The following is a 16752-nucleotide window of genomic DNA, read 5'->3' on the forward strand; positions in this document are numbered from 1 at the left end:
TCGCGTACGCAGCAGCACCTCGACATAGAAAGTGGCTAGTCGTTTTATGTGTTGCACCCCGGCTTATAGACGAAGGCATCGTCTTCAGAGTGTCCTTCATAACTTCGGTAATATAGCTTGCAATGTTCGGCCGTCTCCTTTCTTGCTTCTGCGGCGGTTCGGAGTGGTGTATTTGGCCTCTAACCGCTTATCCTAGTACAACACAGCTTCATCTTGGGAATTCGGCTGGTTTCCAGGCAGCTCAGAGTCAGCAAAGCGCGGTGCTAATGGGAACAGAATTTTCGAGGGCCCATCGTAACATATGACAAGCAGACGAAACAAAAGCGTGAAGCAGGCACTGCTGCCATCTTTCACATGCTTTACATAGAGACCCCTTGTACCACTGATGTCTTGATTCGAGCAATGTGCGGGAACAATTCTCCAGAAGCCGCAGTAGAAAGCTGCTGCTTACGGGCGAAGCAAGTTATCGATCGCTCTGCCAAACGTATGTCACATCATTGTCAATAGAGCGGCATCGTGCACAGATATGAGCTCAGTGGTAGCGTCAGCATGGGCAACTAGATATTCCACAAGCAAACTTAGATCCTCAATGGAGCTGCCGGGGCATCATTAGTCTGCACATTGGCACGCAGATTGCGCTCTTCAATGTAACTAGCCATTTTGTCCCGTATTTTACCGATCCTCTTTAAGTCGCTGAGCGAGGACGTGTATTGCTCGCGAAACATTACAGCTTGTGAAAAGTAGCCCAGAGCGGTTGCCTTAGCTAACATACCGTCTGCGGCTCTAGCTTTGATACTCTTTTTTGTCGGCACGAAAATGGAAAACGCTGTTAGAAGTGAGTACATATAATGTGTAGGAAGGCTTGAGGCTTCACTATGCACTCTGTTTATGCCATCTAGATCTACTTTCGACAGCCCTATAGAGGTGAGAAACTCTTCAAACATCTTTTCTACCATCTCCTGGCCCACAGTTCTTGCTGGGGTGTCAAACCCACGCGACGCCCTTCTCATGGCCATCCAAACTCTCACGCTAGAGGAGAGCGACTCGTAGCAGAAGCACCACTGGTGCGACAGTATCTAGATTCCGTCCGAAAATCTGTGTGATTCGTACTTAATCGATAATAAAAACTTATCTTAGTCCAAATCGCCGCTGATCGCGGCGAGGCGCTAAGCTAGAGCGCTCCCTAGTCACCGACCTCCGCTTCGCTTCGGTGGCTCCGGTATAGATAGAACCTTCTTTTTGTACACGTACTCCGCGCTACGCACCGCGCTACGCACCGCGCCCCCGACCTTGGGTGGGTCTCCGCTCTCTAAGCGCTCACTGGGCAACATGTACTGATTTAGCCAGAAACAGACGGGTCGGATATTCGCACCAGTGGAAAGAAGTGCTACTTCCGGAAATAATCTGAAAAAAATACATTTATCCCTAACAAGATCTGAATGGATGAATTTAGTGCTGCACCGGGCTTCATACCTACGTACATGTACTAAGTACCCATTGGGTCAAAGGCTGGGTATCTGGATTTAATACTCTTAGCCTTCTGTAAAAGTTTTCTTTGAAAGGCGCATGTGAGCTGAATATCCGCTAAGAGCATTTTCGTGAGTGAGGGTCTTTCTCCAATCACAAATGAATACTTGTTCCTTACATAGAGGTTCATGTAATTTTCAAATAAAACGGACGAAAAAGACTTGGAACGAATATGTCGAGAAGCGACCATGAAGACGACTGGATTGGTGAGGTGCAGCACCGCGAGGGCTTCGTTCTGGACGAGGTGAGTCCCCCATTACGCTCCACTACGCGTGGTCTAGCGCAAACACGCGAATGTGCGCATTTCATCGCTTCCTGGCGACGTGGCGAGCGCGCGAACTTTGGCCACTTTTGTGGGTCAAGCAATTTCAAAACGGTTGCACCATACTAAATTCAAATGAATTGTGGCGTGAACGTATCAGCAGACCATGAGCTCGTTGGAAATCCCCGATCGAGAAGTGACCTATCGCCGTGCCAACGTGGAGACTCAATTTATGTCTTCGCGCTTCGATTCTCAGGTGCGGAGACTCATTCTAACCGTAAAAAATGAGACATCTAACGAGCCACTTCACCATTACAGACCGAAGACGTTTTCGCGCCACCTCCGCCAGGAAAAGTGATGTTTACTACCAGTCCAGCCACATTGCAGGATTTGGAGGACGGTTCCTCAGCTGTGCTGGGCTTTGAACACAAGTCCACCGACTTTGGTCTTGGCGCTGCATCAACAGGAGGCGAATCGACCGAGTCGCAGGTTTTCGTACCCACCGCAGAGGTACCCGATGCACGAGAAGTAGGTTATCGTCAAGTGAACCCCATGTTCGAGTCGTGCGAACCTGCCGACGTTATCTTGCACACGCTGCACAAGGCGATGCGAGCACAAGACGTCGAGTTCTCGTGTAGTCCCGACTGGACGGTACAAGACCATCTTAGCCAACTGCCTTAACGCTTCAGCTTTGAACTGACGTGGTTGTATGGATAGATGGACGCTTATGCGCTGATCACGGCCGAGGAGCTGTTCTTCAACGTTCAGCTGCATCGCTTGGCCATGAAGTCGACTATCCGCGTGGACTTTAATTTGCGCTCGGTACGTATCAATAGCTCTCGCTTATGTCTCTTCATCAAGAGGAGTTATTGATGCTCTACTTCTTGCTTGTCGACTGCAGGGTGACGAGCTCAAGTTCCTCGGGTTGATGGACTCCATTCGCAAGGAGTGCAGGTCAATCGACAAAGACCTGATGGGATTGCCAGAGCTAAGGTTGGTGTCTCTTTACTGTATATATTTTTTCTTTTTCTTGTTGTAATTTATGCTTGGTGCACCGCTATGATGCTGAAATTCAGCACGCTTGCGCCTTGCACCAGTGGAAGAATTGTTTTTAACACAAGTGAATGTGTTGCATCGTGTGCTACGCCGTCGGGTTCCGTCTGGTGTCTTTCAGCTTTGATATATTGGCAGACTGGTCAGCACCCGGAGAACTCTTCCCCGGATCTCTCTCAGTGGACTCGCAGGAGCTGTCGATGTTGCTTCTTGAAATCAACTCGGAGTCGCCGCCGTTCACGCGGTACGAGGTGGCTAAACGCCTGAAAGAACTCTGCCAGTACGACTCCAACCGTCGCGCACTTGCTGACCTGCTCAAGGAGCAGTTCGTCACGGGCTTGCAGTCGATGCTCAAGGATGACAATGAGGACATCGTCCGGTTCGCCATCTACACCATTTTGAACTTTGCTGACGACATCTCGACCCTCAACGAGTAAGTTCACAGTCAGGATATCTGTATCGACAGCTGACTCACCCTTATGTTTTTTTTTCCTCGTAGCTTGGAGCTGCCTCGGTTGCCTGAAACACTTCGTGACATCTTGACGCTCTCCCAGAAGGAGTCGACTAAAAAACTCGCTGGCGATCTCTACAAAACCATCAACGCCGTCTGCTAGGCTAGTGTATATTCAACTGGTGGGAAGATTGCAGAGACAGAGACAAACAGTGAGTGGAAACGGGGTGCTTTTGGCCTCTTGACGGTTGCCGGCTATCGTGACGTGTGAGCGATGGTAGAGCGAGGTCGTCTTTAGTTTCAGCCTACGTTCGCGAGCTTTGGCGCTCGACGGCTATTGTAAAATGTTTAATGCCACATAAAGCCGCTAAAGCATAGCCGTCGTGTATGGTGATGAGTATCCATTCTGAAGCCAGACCCGCCAATAAGGCAGAGGGAGCAAGACCCCGCTTGACTCGCTATGGCTGCGCATATTCACCCCTGTCGACTGGTTTCCCTACATAGACGAGCTGGGGAATGCCTTGACGAAGCCTTTGCCGATGCTGTGCAGCACGTCAGGAGCCGTCATCGAGCGCTGATGTTCTTCATAAGCAAGTAACGAGCTGCAAACGCAACAAGTTCGACGTATTAATCACCCTGTTCACTGACGAGAGAGAAGGCAACGATAACAGACCTGGCTCGTGTCACAAGAGAGCCTCCATAGGCAGCAAGTAATAGTGGATTGCCCTCAAAGTTGCCCCTATCATTTGTCAAACGATTAGAACTCATTCCACGTCGCATTAGCAGACACAAAATGGCGTACAGATCAGAATTCTTTGTCCAGGCGGCAAATGTGCCGATTGCTCCGGTAAGGACCTAAGCAGATACCAGCATTAGTTTCATGGCGTCAGTGCAAGAGAAGAAAGAAGACACGCGTACATCTCCTTGTCCACCGCACCGACGTGGGCAACCAAATTCATCGTTTGTCCAGGCTATAAAGCCACACACGTCAAAACATTGAGCAAGCAGACTAGCTTCCTTTATACTAGTAGAAAAAATGAAAACGTACTGGTCTTGCCGTCCGAGAAGGTGTCGATGGCGCCCTTTTGAATGATGACTGGAAATCCTAAGCTGGACACGTGCAATACAGTTGTTGAGTATCAAGCACAAGAGCGATAGACCCAGATGATACGTACGCTTCACTGAGCTGGGCAGGTGGAATCTTTGCGGCTTCGGCGACGTCAACGCTGGATACCAGGCCCGTCGTAGCGCACAGTCGTGCATATTCCATCTAGTTATCGGATATTGTAAGCATTTAAACTCCATAACCACAAAACATTACATCAAAACATACTGCATTCGGCGTGAGGATTGCGTTCTTGTATCCTTTCACCGTGTCCGGCTCCAGACTAACCAGATACAGTGCGTCGCCGTCGAAAATCACTGGTAAATTGGCTTTTTTGGCCTTATCAATCACTTTTCGGGCGATCTCCTGTACACTAGCATCTCGTCCGAGTCCGGGACCAACAACCAGCGCGTCTAGTCTCGGCAGCACCTGTGCAATTCTCTCCACCGCCTCCGCTAAGACCGCAGCGCGCTTCGATTCCTCAACTCTCGCCAACGCCGCGTCCGAGTGCAGCAGCGGGTGAACAATCAGCTCAGGACTGTAGCTCTTAATTGGGACAGCAGCCTCCTCCACGCAGAACAGATGGCACAAGTCCGCTCCCGTCTTAAGGCTCGAAATACCGGCGTAGTACGGTGCACCAGTATACTCAAATGATCCTCCAACGACGCCCACACGACCTACAATGCAGAAATACCGACACCGTCAAGACCACAGCAATCTAGCGTACATTTACATCGAGCTCACACCTTGTTGGCCCTTGTGCGACTGCGCCGCGAGTGGCGGGATCAAGCGCGACACTAGCGTGCGGGCAGACATCTTCTTCATAAAAAAAGTTATGTACGAGACACATTTGACGTCGGAATCTCAGAAGTTCCCACGTGATCTTAAAATAAACCAATCAAAGACGAGAAAGCTTATGCCACTTCAACGCGCTTCCCAGGAGACGTCGAGCGCTCTCACTTCCGAATCGACGCGCCAGCCGACACAAGGATCTCCACGTCCCCATTCATTTCGACGATGCTGTCCCCTGCGCTGCTTAAGAGCTCAACACATCTCGGCGGCCTACGCGTCGTCTCCGCCCGCTCGACTTTGCCGGCGGTGCAGGTTCTGCATCAGACGCAGTCGCGCACGTTCGTCGCCCAGCAGGTTTACAAGCTGGCCAAGCGCGTGATGCCGCACATGTCTAATACGGAGAAGGCAGCGCTGGAAAGCGGCACTGTGGGCTTCGACCGCGACATTTTCTCGGGTTATCCGTCACTCGCTACGCTGGACAAGTACTCGGCGCAGCTGAACGCGGAGGAACAGGCGTTCATGGACAACGAGGTGCAACAGTTGTGCGAGATGATCGACGACTACAACGTCACGCGCGATCAAGATATGCCTCTTAAGGTCTGGCAGTTTATCAAGGACAAAGGATTCCTCGGTATGATCATCCCTAAGGAGTACGGCGGCAAGCAATTCAGTGCACACGGCCATTCGGTCGTGATCACTAAGATCGCTACACGCAGTGCTACTGCTGCCGTCACAGTGTGTGTACCCAACTCACTGGGCCCTGCTGAACTACTACTTCGCTACGGAACGGAGGAGCAGAAGAACAACTTCCTCCCTGGCTTGGCTAATGGCAAACACCTGCCGTGCTTCGGTCTCACAGGCCCGTCGTCGGGTTCAGATGCTGCTACCATGCGCGACACGGGCATTGTATGCGAACAAGATGGCGTTCTTGGTATCCGTGCTACGTTTAGCAAGCGCTACATCACCCTAGCACCGGTTGCAACATGTGTAGGCTTGGCGGTGGACGTGAAGGACCCTCAGGGGCTTCTGAAGGGCAAAGGTAACCCTGGTATCACTGTAGCTCTGCTAGAGCGTAACCACTCTGGACTTCAGATGGGTAAACGCCACGATACGATCTCAATCCCCTTCATGAACGGCCCTGTGACCGGTGAGGATGTGTTTATCCCAATGTCTAAGATCATTGGCGGCCAAGAACGTGTCGGCTACGGCTGGAACATGCTCATGGACTGTCTTGCTGAAGGTCGCTCCATCAGTCTGCCAGCCTCCGCTGTTGCAGGTGCTAAGCTATCAGTCAACGCAGTCGGTGCTTACGCGCGTATCCGGAAGCAGTTCAAGGTGCCGATTGCCAGTTTGGAAGGTATCCAGGAGCAGCTAGCGACTATGGGCAGTAACGCATTCATCATGACCAGTGGTCAGCACATGGTGAACGCAATGATCAATCAGCACGAACAGCCTGCAGTCATCAGTGGCGTCTGCAAGCAGCAGATCACGGACCGTGGTCGTGACACTGTCATTCGTGCCATGGATGTCCTCGGTGGAGCTGGAATCTGCAAGGGTCCCAACAATTTCATCGCTAACATCTACACTTCGCTGCCTGTGGTCATCACAGTGGAAGGTGCTAACATTCTGACGCGCTCTCTCATCATCTTCGGTCAAGGTCTTACACGGGCGCACCCTCATCTGTACGAACTCATCAAGACTATCCAGCACGGCGACGATCTTGACGGATTCAAGAAGGAACTGGTCAAGCTGGTGAAGCACGGCGTGTCGAACACAGCTGGCTCGCTCAAGACGGCAGTAACACGCTCACGATTTAAGAAGCAGAGTGGTCTTCTAACTCATTATGAGTCCCAGATGGATAAGCTGTCGAAGAATTTTGCCATGTGTGCGGATCTATCGCTGGTGCTTGGTGGTAAACTCAAGTTCGCTGAGATGATCTCCGGTCGGTTCGCTGATGTCTTCTCGAGTCTCTATTTGGGGTACTCGACAATGTGGTTCTACAAGAACAACCGCCATATTGAAGGTATTGACGTGATCTTTGACTACGCCATGACGCAGCTGTGTCATGAGGCACAGCAGGGTATTGTGGGGATCAGTAAGAACTTCCCTGTGCCTGGTGTCGGTCCGATTATGCGTGGCTTGTCGTTCCCGTTCGGTTTGCCGTACGACTCTCCCACTGACAAGCAGATGCGTCAGGTTTCCGAGCTGATCTCCACCGACTCGGCTGTGCGGAACTTGTTGAGCGACAATGTGTTCGTTTCGGAAGACCCAGAAGACCGTGTTGCTCTTCTGAACGCGACGTTGCCGAAGGCAGTGAAGGCCGATCGCACGCTCACCGCACTACGTAAGCAGAAACGTAGTGCCACTATTGACGAACAGAAGTTCATTGACGAAGTCGAGGCTGCACGTGAGGTCATCATCCAGGTAGACAGCTTCGATGGCCTGGGTGCTGAGATCGGCAAACCTAAGGACTATGTGCGTCCAGGAATGATCGGCAACATCTTCGACAAGGAGAACTAATGACCTGGAACGAATTTTCGAAGCTGAGCTAAGAAATGAAGCCTTGGCGGAAGACCCTGCTCAATATACATATCACTTTGAACCCTTTGTAGCTGGACGCATCGAGTGATACATGTACTCACTCACTTCTCAATTCACCACCAGGCTTTTTATTACGTTGCCATCTTTCTTTTCGAATTGTGAGCAGGTCGAGACTTGTTCCTTTTAGAGGGCTGGTCAAGTCAAGGGCATAAAGGGATCCAAGCAAAAAGTCGTTCGACGGGTAGATACTTCAGTTCTCTCCGACATATTTCTGTGGTTATTAAAGCACACAGCGTCAGACATGGCATCACCCTGGTCCGGTGTTGCTGCCCGTACGCACCTCGGTGTTTTGTCGAGCGCATCGCACGAAGGCGTCGGCCACTTCCTTGCACTTCAAGACGTCGCTCTTCTTGTCTCTATAGCATTGCAAGCACGCATCACGCTCAGATGAGCACTGCACGTCGCGGAGCGGTGCGCGGTACTTCTTCTTGTTGATCTCAGCCACTAGCTGCTCCACGCGCTTATTTTCACGTTCCTCCTGCTCCTTGGCAAACTGCGCCTGCTGCGCTAGACTTGGCGCACTAGTGGCTGCTTGCTGCTGCTTTAGCTCCGCCTCCATCTTCTTTCGGCAGTCATCAACACCCTGATAGAAAAAAAAATAGCCAAGAGATTCGAAGCCTGTCAGCAGCTCCACACACACGTCTAATGATTCACTGACGTCGCACCTTAGCGTAGGCCATCTGCATCTGTTTCTTGAAGATCGCCTGCTGCCTGTAGCGGCATTAAATGTCAGTGACTTTAAGAAAATGAAGAGCTGGCAATTGCATCGTACTGTGCGTCGACACCCCCCGCCGCTGTGTTGTGGGCGGTATGCGTGCCGTTGATCTGATCCACGAGCGCTGGCGTGAGACGGATGGAGGCACGCGTCTCTCTTTCGTGCTCGTCCTCCGGACGCAGCTCCGCTGCCACCTCGGATGTCACCACACGCGACTGCTTGGCGCCCATGTTGCTCTCACGTCGGATGCGATTTGGGGCCGCAGAAAGGAGACGGAGGAATCGGTTATTGAGCGAGGATTCGGTATGCTTTTAGGGAGCTCAAAAACGATATGACGGTAGATAGGTCATGTGGTTCACCTAACCTTTTAAAGGGTTAATTACCGTACCGGTTTAGCAATTGTCATTCCAGCAAATTGTCGTATCCGAAAATGCATTATAGCCAATCAGAGTCGAGTAGATACATTTTCTAAAAAAGAATTGTCATATCCTACACCAAATGGCCCCTTTCAGCAAAAATATAACCTGGAACCTGAAATAAAAGTTCCAAGCTTTGTTTTTCCCATGCGTTCAGCAAATCTTCCCCTGGAGGTGCTGCGTGCTCTCCACAATCATTCTGGCTATATATTCTAAGAGGTCGCGGCCCATGAACGTCGGACTGCTGCTAATGCTTCTCTTGGAGGGGATTCCTCCTCCAGCTGGCATGGGCGGACAAGCAAGACACCTCATCCAGCAAGCGTACCAAGCAGAACTCGATGTGATAGCCGAAGTAGCAGCTCCAAAGGATCGGGAGATTCTCGCGAAGCAGCGCAGCTCACACTGGGCTAAGATGTTGTTCTCTTCGCGCATCTACTTCGATGGATCGATGAGTAACCTATTTCGCATGGATAGCTCTACAATTGGCGCTCTGATACGGACTGTGACCCCCCATCTCACAACAGGAAGAATGGCACCAGATGCTGTGTTGCCTCCAGTGAGAGTAGCTGTCTTCTTGTATCTATGTGCTCAGGGCACATCGCTGGAAGCCACAGCAGATCGTTTTGCCATTGGGCCATCTACAGTCTCCGGTATCGTGCGCGAGGTGTCGTCCATTGTATGCCAAGAGCTCACGGATTTAGTAGCTTTCCCCCCTTTGGTACAATGTGCTTCCCATTTTACTGAGTTGTGTGGTGTGCCACAGATTGTGGGCTGTATTGATGGATCACATATACCTATTGCTCGACCTAGCGATGATGGAGACATGTATTACAATCGAAAATGCTGGTATAGTGTAGTATTGCAAGCCGTTGTCGATTGGAGGGGGAGGTTTTGCGACCTGGATTGCAAGTGGCCAGGACGCGTAGGTGACAGTCGTGTGTTTCGCAACAGCACATTGGGTCGGGTGTTTCCCAGTGTGTCTGCGGCTGCGGCAAGTGTGGCGATACCGACTGGAGATGACACCCATGTAAATCTGCCACCGTTTTTGCTAGGAGATTCTGGCTATCAAAATACCAATTTCTTAGTGACAACATTTGAGCTGGCGGAGACAGAAGATGAACTTTGCAAAGACCTCAACGAGCATCTTACTCGCGCACGTTACCGTGTAGAATGTGCGTTTGGACAGCTCAAATGTAGGTGGCGCATTTTGCTCCGGGGGGTCGATTTGGACACGGAGATTGCTCCAGACATTGTGTACGCTTTGTGCATCATTCAAAACTTCCTAATGGACTACAGTGATACTGTCGCTATCGATGAAGAAGAAGTAAAGAGTGTATTGCAGGAGTACGAAAGAAAATTCCCACAGCCTCAAACGGAACTCGAGCCAGCTATAACTAACAACCTACGAGAAAAACTAAAGCAGTGGTGGGCATTTCGTCGCTCGTAACGTGGCAAAATGCGTTAGAGCTTGTCCAAGAAAGCTCGCAATAGCGTCATGTGCTCATCATGTTGCTGGCGGCGCTGGCTTAGCTCTTCTGCGTGCAATAGACGTGCTTGAGCGAAAGTCGCCTCCGAACGTTGGTCCAGCATTTCACGCAGCTTTTCGTACTTGTCCGGACGTTTGCGTTTTCTGCTTTTCCTGCCTGTATTGTGGGGATCCGTAGATCTGTCGGTTTCTTCATCGTTGAACACAGAGCCCTCTTCAGAAGACTGTGTATCCGCGGTTGAGAATCGTGGCTGGGAGGTGAATTTAGACCTCAGTGGAGTCGTATCAGGTTGATCCGACAAGAAGCTGTGCAGCTCCGAGTATACTTGCTGTGAGATATTGGGACTTTTAATGCGATGAAATTCCCTGTTTGTGAAGAATAGTATTCTGTAAGCTCAAGCACGGTCTGCATTCCATAGAACCACCATACCTTAGCTCTTTCTTATCTTGCTTGGAGAGATCGAACCACTCAGCCTTCCCAGTGCTGCCTTGCACTCTGTTTGCGTTTACATCACTGATGAAACGATACATCTCACGCAGTCCTTGGAGTTTATCTTCTATTGCCTTCGTTGAACGCTGAGTCGACGGGACGGCAGCTTGGTAAGCAACGAAAATGCGCTCGTTAAACATCGTCGTCTTCTCGTCCTTGGCTCGACCACTTCTGTACACAGCGCGCCACGCGCGCACCAGAGCAAGGATCGTGATGTCGGTGCAGTTGCGCTTGAAGTCAGAGATCGCAGGCTCTAGAGCTCGCACAGACGCAGGCTCGGCAGAGCCCGGGGGCTCTGCCTCGGGCTCTCCGCTATCCATGCGCAGGCTGAAGGGGGGGAGTGAAAATGAGTGCCACGGAGAATCTATCCAGTCTCACAAGTTCCACGTTTCAGGGACCTCTTCCGCTCCCTAAAACTTTGGCACTGAACCGAGGTTTACTTGGAACTTTTAGTGACTTTTTTTGCGGTTGGAGGAGAAAAAAGTGGTATGCTGAAAGTGTTTTCCCTCGAACCTAGAAAAAAACTTCCAGGTTAGAGGTTCCAACGTTTTGCTGAAAGGGGCCATTGGGTGGTCTACACTTTGGTTCGACGCAGTAATTTCTTGTACCGGCACTAGATCGCACTCATTTCCAAATGACCAAAGAAAGACAGAAGCACAGCAAAACCGACGGAAGACAGGCTCGCAGGCACAAGCGCTTGGTGCCCCCGCATCACTTTCGACTGGACGTAGTGCTCTTCTCTTCTTAAAGGTCAGTAATATGAGGTCGACTCTCGACAAATTCTTCTCAGATTTATGTGGATCTCAGCTGCAAACGAAGCGCACGAGCATCTACCTGTGGCTCAAGCAAAAAGACAAGCTACTGCAGCTGTGTAAATCTCCATCTTCGGCTAAGCTTCGTACGATCCGTGCAGTCGGGACCGGCTCAGCTCCTCCGGTTGATGCCGAAGTGCAAATTTTAAGTGGAACAGCGTGTACCGTACTCAAGGTATCCCGGTGTTACTTTTGATGCTGCACCGGAAAACGCTGTCGGTGTCTCGCGAAGTAGGCGTTTCCAGAAAGGTGTTCGCAGCACAAAGAAATGGTTCAAGTGGCACCGCTTGACCATGCGTGTGCAGACTCGTCAAGGCCAGGTGAGACCAGAAGACGCTGACGCTGCACTGAAGGTCTTCAATGTCAAGGTGAAGAAAATGATGGCAAGGCTCGGCGTTGACGTTGTGTACAACGCCAATCAAGCGCCCCCTTCTTCTCCTATATCGGCAACGTCCTTAGCCCTTTTCGTGCCCCTCGGTCGGAAAATGCGAAAATGGCACTTCTAGCAGCCTTCCCTATTTGTGACACATACGGCTATGCACTGGATTTTTTTCAAAACAAAAACAGAAAAACCTTTTTGGCAGACCGCTCATAATAAGCCAATCCGGTCAGATCGTTTACACCTTCGGGCATTGCTCATATACCTACTGACACCCCTTTACGCGGTGTCAAATATTGTCCAAACCGATTATATTAGATACACCTTTGGTTAACACCGTTCACGCTAATTAGTCATACGGTATGGGTTGGCAATTCACGACTATTAACAGGTATATTAGCGATTATAATCGTTTACATTCCCAAGTTAACATTAATATTAACTGTGAATATCGAATGTTCAATTTCTGGCGTATGGTGATGCTGCCAGTAGGTTGAAGTCCCGCGAGATCGCTCTGCTCGAGCAAAGATCTCGCGTGAGACTCACAACACAACTAGCGCCCCCACCCCGACGTCTTTCCCTGCCGTGCAAGCTCCGTTCATCTCCACAAAAGCTCAGCCCGACGCTGCTGGATATAGCCCCTTCTGACGGTACACCAATTCTCGCGCGTGTGTGCGACGTTCAAGTCGCTTTCAAACATATTGACACAGTCTGATACAGGGTGTGAGCTTAATACGAGCGCTCAACAGTATGGCACCGTCACAGCATGAGATATGGAGGCTTTACACCGTTGCAGTTGCCCGCGTCAAAGGAGCTAAGCCCCACCCGGACGCCAGCTGCAATGCATGTGGCGAGGTGCTGAAGAATGCGCAGCCTTCGCGTAACATGCTCACACACGTGTTGAAGTGTGACAAGGTCGACGCTGAGTCGAAACAGCGGTGGCTTCGGTATGACTCACAGCGTCGTCACGAAAAAGCATCTAAGCTGCTGACCCCAGCAAGACGCTCAGCTAAAACTCCGTCGTCTATTAGTAAGCGCTTATTCCATACACCCCAGAGTGGGTCTCCACGCACGGGCTCACGCAAGAGACCACGCAGTTCTTTAAACAAGTCGATCAAGCAGAGTGAGGAGGATAATTTCTTACGGGTTGCTATGGGGTTCATTGCTACCGGTATTCCTTTTCGAGTGATTGACGACCCTCATTTCCGTGCTATGTTTGATTACAAGCTTCCATCTCGCCGGCAGCTTTCAGAGCGTCTGCTGGATTTAATTTTCAAGCGTGAGATGGACCGGATTATTGCTTTGATGAGTGGAGTTTCCGGGTGGACGCTCGTGACGGATGGCTGGTCCAACGTTAATGGTGACAGTATCATTAATTTTGTTTTTGTGAATCCTAAATTTCCTCCTGTCTTTTGGAAATCAATTAATACGAGAGCTGAGGTACACACCGGGCGTTATATTGCAGACACTATTCTATCCACTATCATCGAGCTTGAAGAAGCGGTCGGAGCTGGGGCAGTTACCGCCGTCGTTACCGACAACGCCGCGAATATGAAAAAGGCTTGGAAGCTTGTCCGGATGGAGCGCAAAGGTATGGTGTGCACTGGGTGTGCAGCGCATGGAATGAATCTGCTGATAAAAGACATCTTTAAAATGAAGTTTTTTAAAGACGTCCTCGACAAGGCACAAGCCCTAGCTCGTTTCATCAGGGGTCGGCGTGGCCTGTGGTCGCGTTTTCGGGATACTCAAAAACAACTTAAGAAGCGAGGAGAAAAACGCCGTCGTCTCTCGCTGACGGTGGCAACACGCTGGTACACCCATGAGAAATGTATCGCCAACGTGGTTCAAAATCGAGATGTCATTGCTGCTATTTTTTCCGACACAGCCTTTCTAAGGAACTACAAGGGCTCAGACCTGGAAGAAGCGACGAAGACCTTCAAGGATGAGGAGTTCTGGCAAGACGCTGCTGTTACAGTCGCTATAATCCGGCCTATCAACACGAGCCTTGCTGCCTTTGAGCGTGATGATTGCAGTATTTCGCTTGTTTACCACCAATTCAGTTGGCTGCGTACTCACGATGTCTACACAAAATCCTTGGATGGATGTAGTACGGAACATTAGCTGCAGGTGCTTCGCGCAATCGAGGACAGAAAAAAGAAAATTTGCTGGAAGCCACTGGGGATTGCCCATATGCTGGACCAAACAAAATCGATGGATGGGCACGACTCAAAAAAACTGATAACTGATGCTACTGAACTTGCCAGGAAACTAGAGCTTGTCGATCGATCTCAGGAGGATACGTTCCACAATGAGCTGCAAGAATTCGTTCTGGAAAAATGTAGCTGGAAAGGGACGGAGCGCTTAGACAACAATCGGTTCAGCCCATTGAACTGGTGGTCACTTCCTGATACCAAATACCGTCTGGTGCAGTCGTTTGCGAAGCTACTATTATCAATACCGACATCGTCAGCTTCTAGTGAGCGTAGCTGGAGCATCCACGGATTTATTCACACTAAACTGCGCAATCGCCTTACTCCTGAGCGGGTTAGCAGACTCGTTTTCGTGTACACCAATATCGCTCGGAAAACTGAAGTGAGCCCTATCATGTACCAGCTCTTTCCTGAAGCTTGTGACGGTAGTGACTCCAGCGATAGCAGCGACGATAGCGAAGATGATAGTGGGGGGCTCACAAACGACTACCAATCGCCATCACCCACAACAAGGCATCTGCGGACAAAACCAACTGGCTCTGGATCACCAACAGCAGTACTTCAAGAGGTAAGTCTTAATGATAGATTCACCACTCCAGTTTTCAATGGACGAGAGCAACCGATATGCCAGACAAGATAGATTGAGCTGCAAAACAAATAATATATATAATTCCCTTCTCAAAACACTACCGCACACACACAAGATGATAGTCAACACCGTTGCATCCACAAACACACTCGAGACGAGCCGGTATTGGCGCTCGCCGGGCCCGGTGCACCATTTCAATGCAGAAAGCTGACCGATTATAGTTCGCCACTCAGAAAATTAAATTCATCCATGAAAGGGAGTCTCAATGACTGCACTGTCAGCTCTCCTCACTGGGTGTATGCAACTTTGAGCACGAGGCAGTCTTCTTTTCATCAATGTTCCCTTCTTCATGACCACGACTTCATTTCCAGATCAGCGTTTAGCGCAAAATCATCTGTAAGCTGCAAAATTGTTGCTCCAGTGCATTACCTTCCTAGCGTTTCCAAGTTATTGATCATTTTGCAATTTGAAATGCTAGACTATCACAATAGAAGCAATAGAGTTAGCAAGACTCACGCACAGCTATGTCGACAAATATTGTAGTGCTACTGATCGCGATATCTTTAGGGTTTCATACCGCTAACTGATGTTTCGGCTGCACTTGACCGCAATACCTTATCCTCTTCCCGGCTCGGATCTTCCAACCATCTCAGGTAGCGGTGCTTGCATTGCACCAAGCATTCACAGATTTTTCCGTCAAAGAACCAATCCAAAATTGTGCCTGGCCACCTCCGTAAAGACTCCATCATCCCATAGAAATTATCTCGGAATGGCAGTAGCTAGCGTCGTGACCGATGTGCGTACTCTTGGCTTCTTGCTCTTGCGTTATGAGCTCCGTCAACTAATTTCCCTCATAATTACTGGTACCTCACGATAATAACTGCTCGAGTGCCGCAGACACATCAAATTTCTAAGAAGCAATAACACATAGTCACCTGCGTTTCCTCGAAGAATACGTTGTAGCCTCTCAGGCTGTCCACTCGAACGATCGCCTTCCTCGAAGCCTTGGGAGCGCATTATTTGACAGTCTGTACCGCAAAACATGCAGCAGCAGGCGTTGAGCTTGATCTCTACGGTGAACACGAGAAGGAGTCGAAGACAATGCCCCGGTCTACTGCGGTGCAAGAGTACGCCGTAGTTGAGGGAGCAGAGTGCATTGCGGTCGCACTACAGCCGCTGTCTTCGGCAAACAGATCCAGGTAGCTACCGCATAGCTTCGGATTTGTAGCGCTCTCCGACTAGTGCATACCCATGCTCAATTCTCCTTGCCATAACCGCTTCGCTATGCGAGTGGAAGTCGGTTGTACAGTAGCCCGATTGTTTGTTTGAATTGTCACTGTGAAAATTAGTTATTCATTGTTATTAACGATTAATAACCCATTCAGCTAATTTAGCTGATATTAACGGTGAATATCAATTGCCAACACTGGGTATGACTCATACCCTGACTAATTGTGGTGTGCCCTACATACTGGTATTTCAGCTGTCCATTTTGTCAAAATTACCGGTCTTATTTTTAAACCGAGCATACTGGATCCCGAAGAGACCTGCTCAAAACCGGTCTTTTTCTTTAGATTTGATCATATTTGTCAGATATTCCGAATTTGTGATGTCACTAAAGTGCAAATCCACGACTAACTGCGAACGCATACACGTGCTGACATTTTCCCTAACTGATTTGTAGATCACAAATGTGTCGATCGGATCTACAAGGGTATGTGATGTGAAGGTTCACTTGAAAGTTAAACCCACATAACCAGGGTGCTATCAGAACGACGCTGTCTCCCTTGGGTGCGCATTCTGCGATCATCGGCGCATTCTTCAAGTAGCGGTCCGAGCAGCAAGTCCACAATCTGGACTCCAG

The 16752-nt window shown here is 49.9% G+C and overlaps 4 protein-coding genes across 4 annotated transcripts; 2 read left to right on the top strand and 2 right to left on the bottom strand.

The window, feature by feature from the left end:
- Window positions 1-1699: 1699 nt before the first annotated feature.
- PITG_02280 (uncharacterized protein) lies at window positions 1700-3665 on the top strand (the record flags this gene model as incomplete). The annotated part of the gene is made up of 7 exons (XM_002907182.1): window positions 1700-1771; window positions 1950-2045; window positions 2108-2440; window positions 2507-2611; window positions 2691-2799; window positions 2981-3275; window positions 3342-3665. 7 exons carry the CDS (start codon window positions 1700-1702, stop codon window positions 3454-3456), a joined length of 1125 nt encoding a protein of 374 aa, XP_002907228.1.
- Window positions 3666-3789: 124 nt separating this feature from the next.
- PITG_02281 (uncharacterized protein) lies at window positions 3790-5223 on the bottom strand (the record flags this gene model as incomplete). The annotated part of the gene is made up of 8 exons (XM_002907183.1): window positions 3790-3835; window positions 3967-4032; window positions 4096-4148; window positions 4212-4264; window positions 4342-4403; window positions 4469-4563; window positions 4627-5075; window positions 5145-5223. The coding sequence occupies 8 exons, from the start codon at window positions 5221-5223 to the stop codon at window positions 3790-3792; spliced, it is 903 nt and encodes a 300-aa protein (XP_002907229.1).
- Window positions 5224-5368: 145 nt separating this feature from the next.
- On the top strand, window positions 5369-7710 carry PITG_02282 (acyl-CoA dehydrogenase, putative; the record flags this gene model as incomplete). The annotated part of the gene is made up of 1 exon (XM_002907184.1): window positions 5369-7710. One exon carries the CDS (start codon window positions 5416-5418, stop codon window positions 7708-7710), a length of 2295 nt encoding a protein of 764 aa, XP_002907230.1.
- Window positions 7711-8038: 328 nt separating this feature from the next.
- PITG_02283 (uncharacterized protein) lies at window positions 8039-8757 on the bottom strand (the record flags this gene model as incomplete). The annotated part of the gene is made up of 3 exons (XM_002907185.1): window positions 8039-8374; window positions 8457-8502; window positions 8564-8757. The coding sequence occupies 3 exons, from the start codon at window positions 8734-8736 to the stop codon at window positions 8039-8041; spliced, it is 555 nt and encodes a 184-aa protein (XP_002907231.1).
- Window positions 8758-16752: the final 7995 nt, after the last annotated feature.

This window comes from Phytophthora infestans, genomic scaffold (assembly GCF_000142945.1).
Source record: "Phytophthora infestans T30-4 supercont1.3 genomic scaffold, whole genome shotgun sequence".
NCBI classification, from domain to species: Eukaryota; Oomycota; class Peronosporomycetes; order Peronosporales; family Peronosporaceae; genus Phytophthora; species Phytophthora infestans.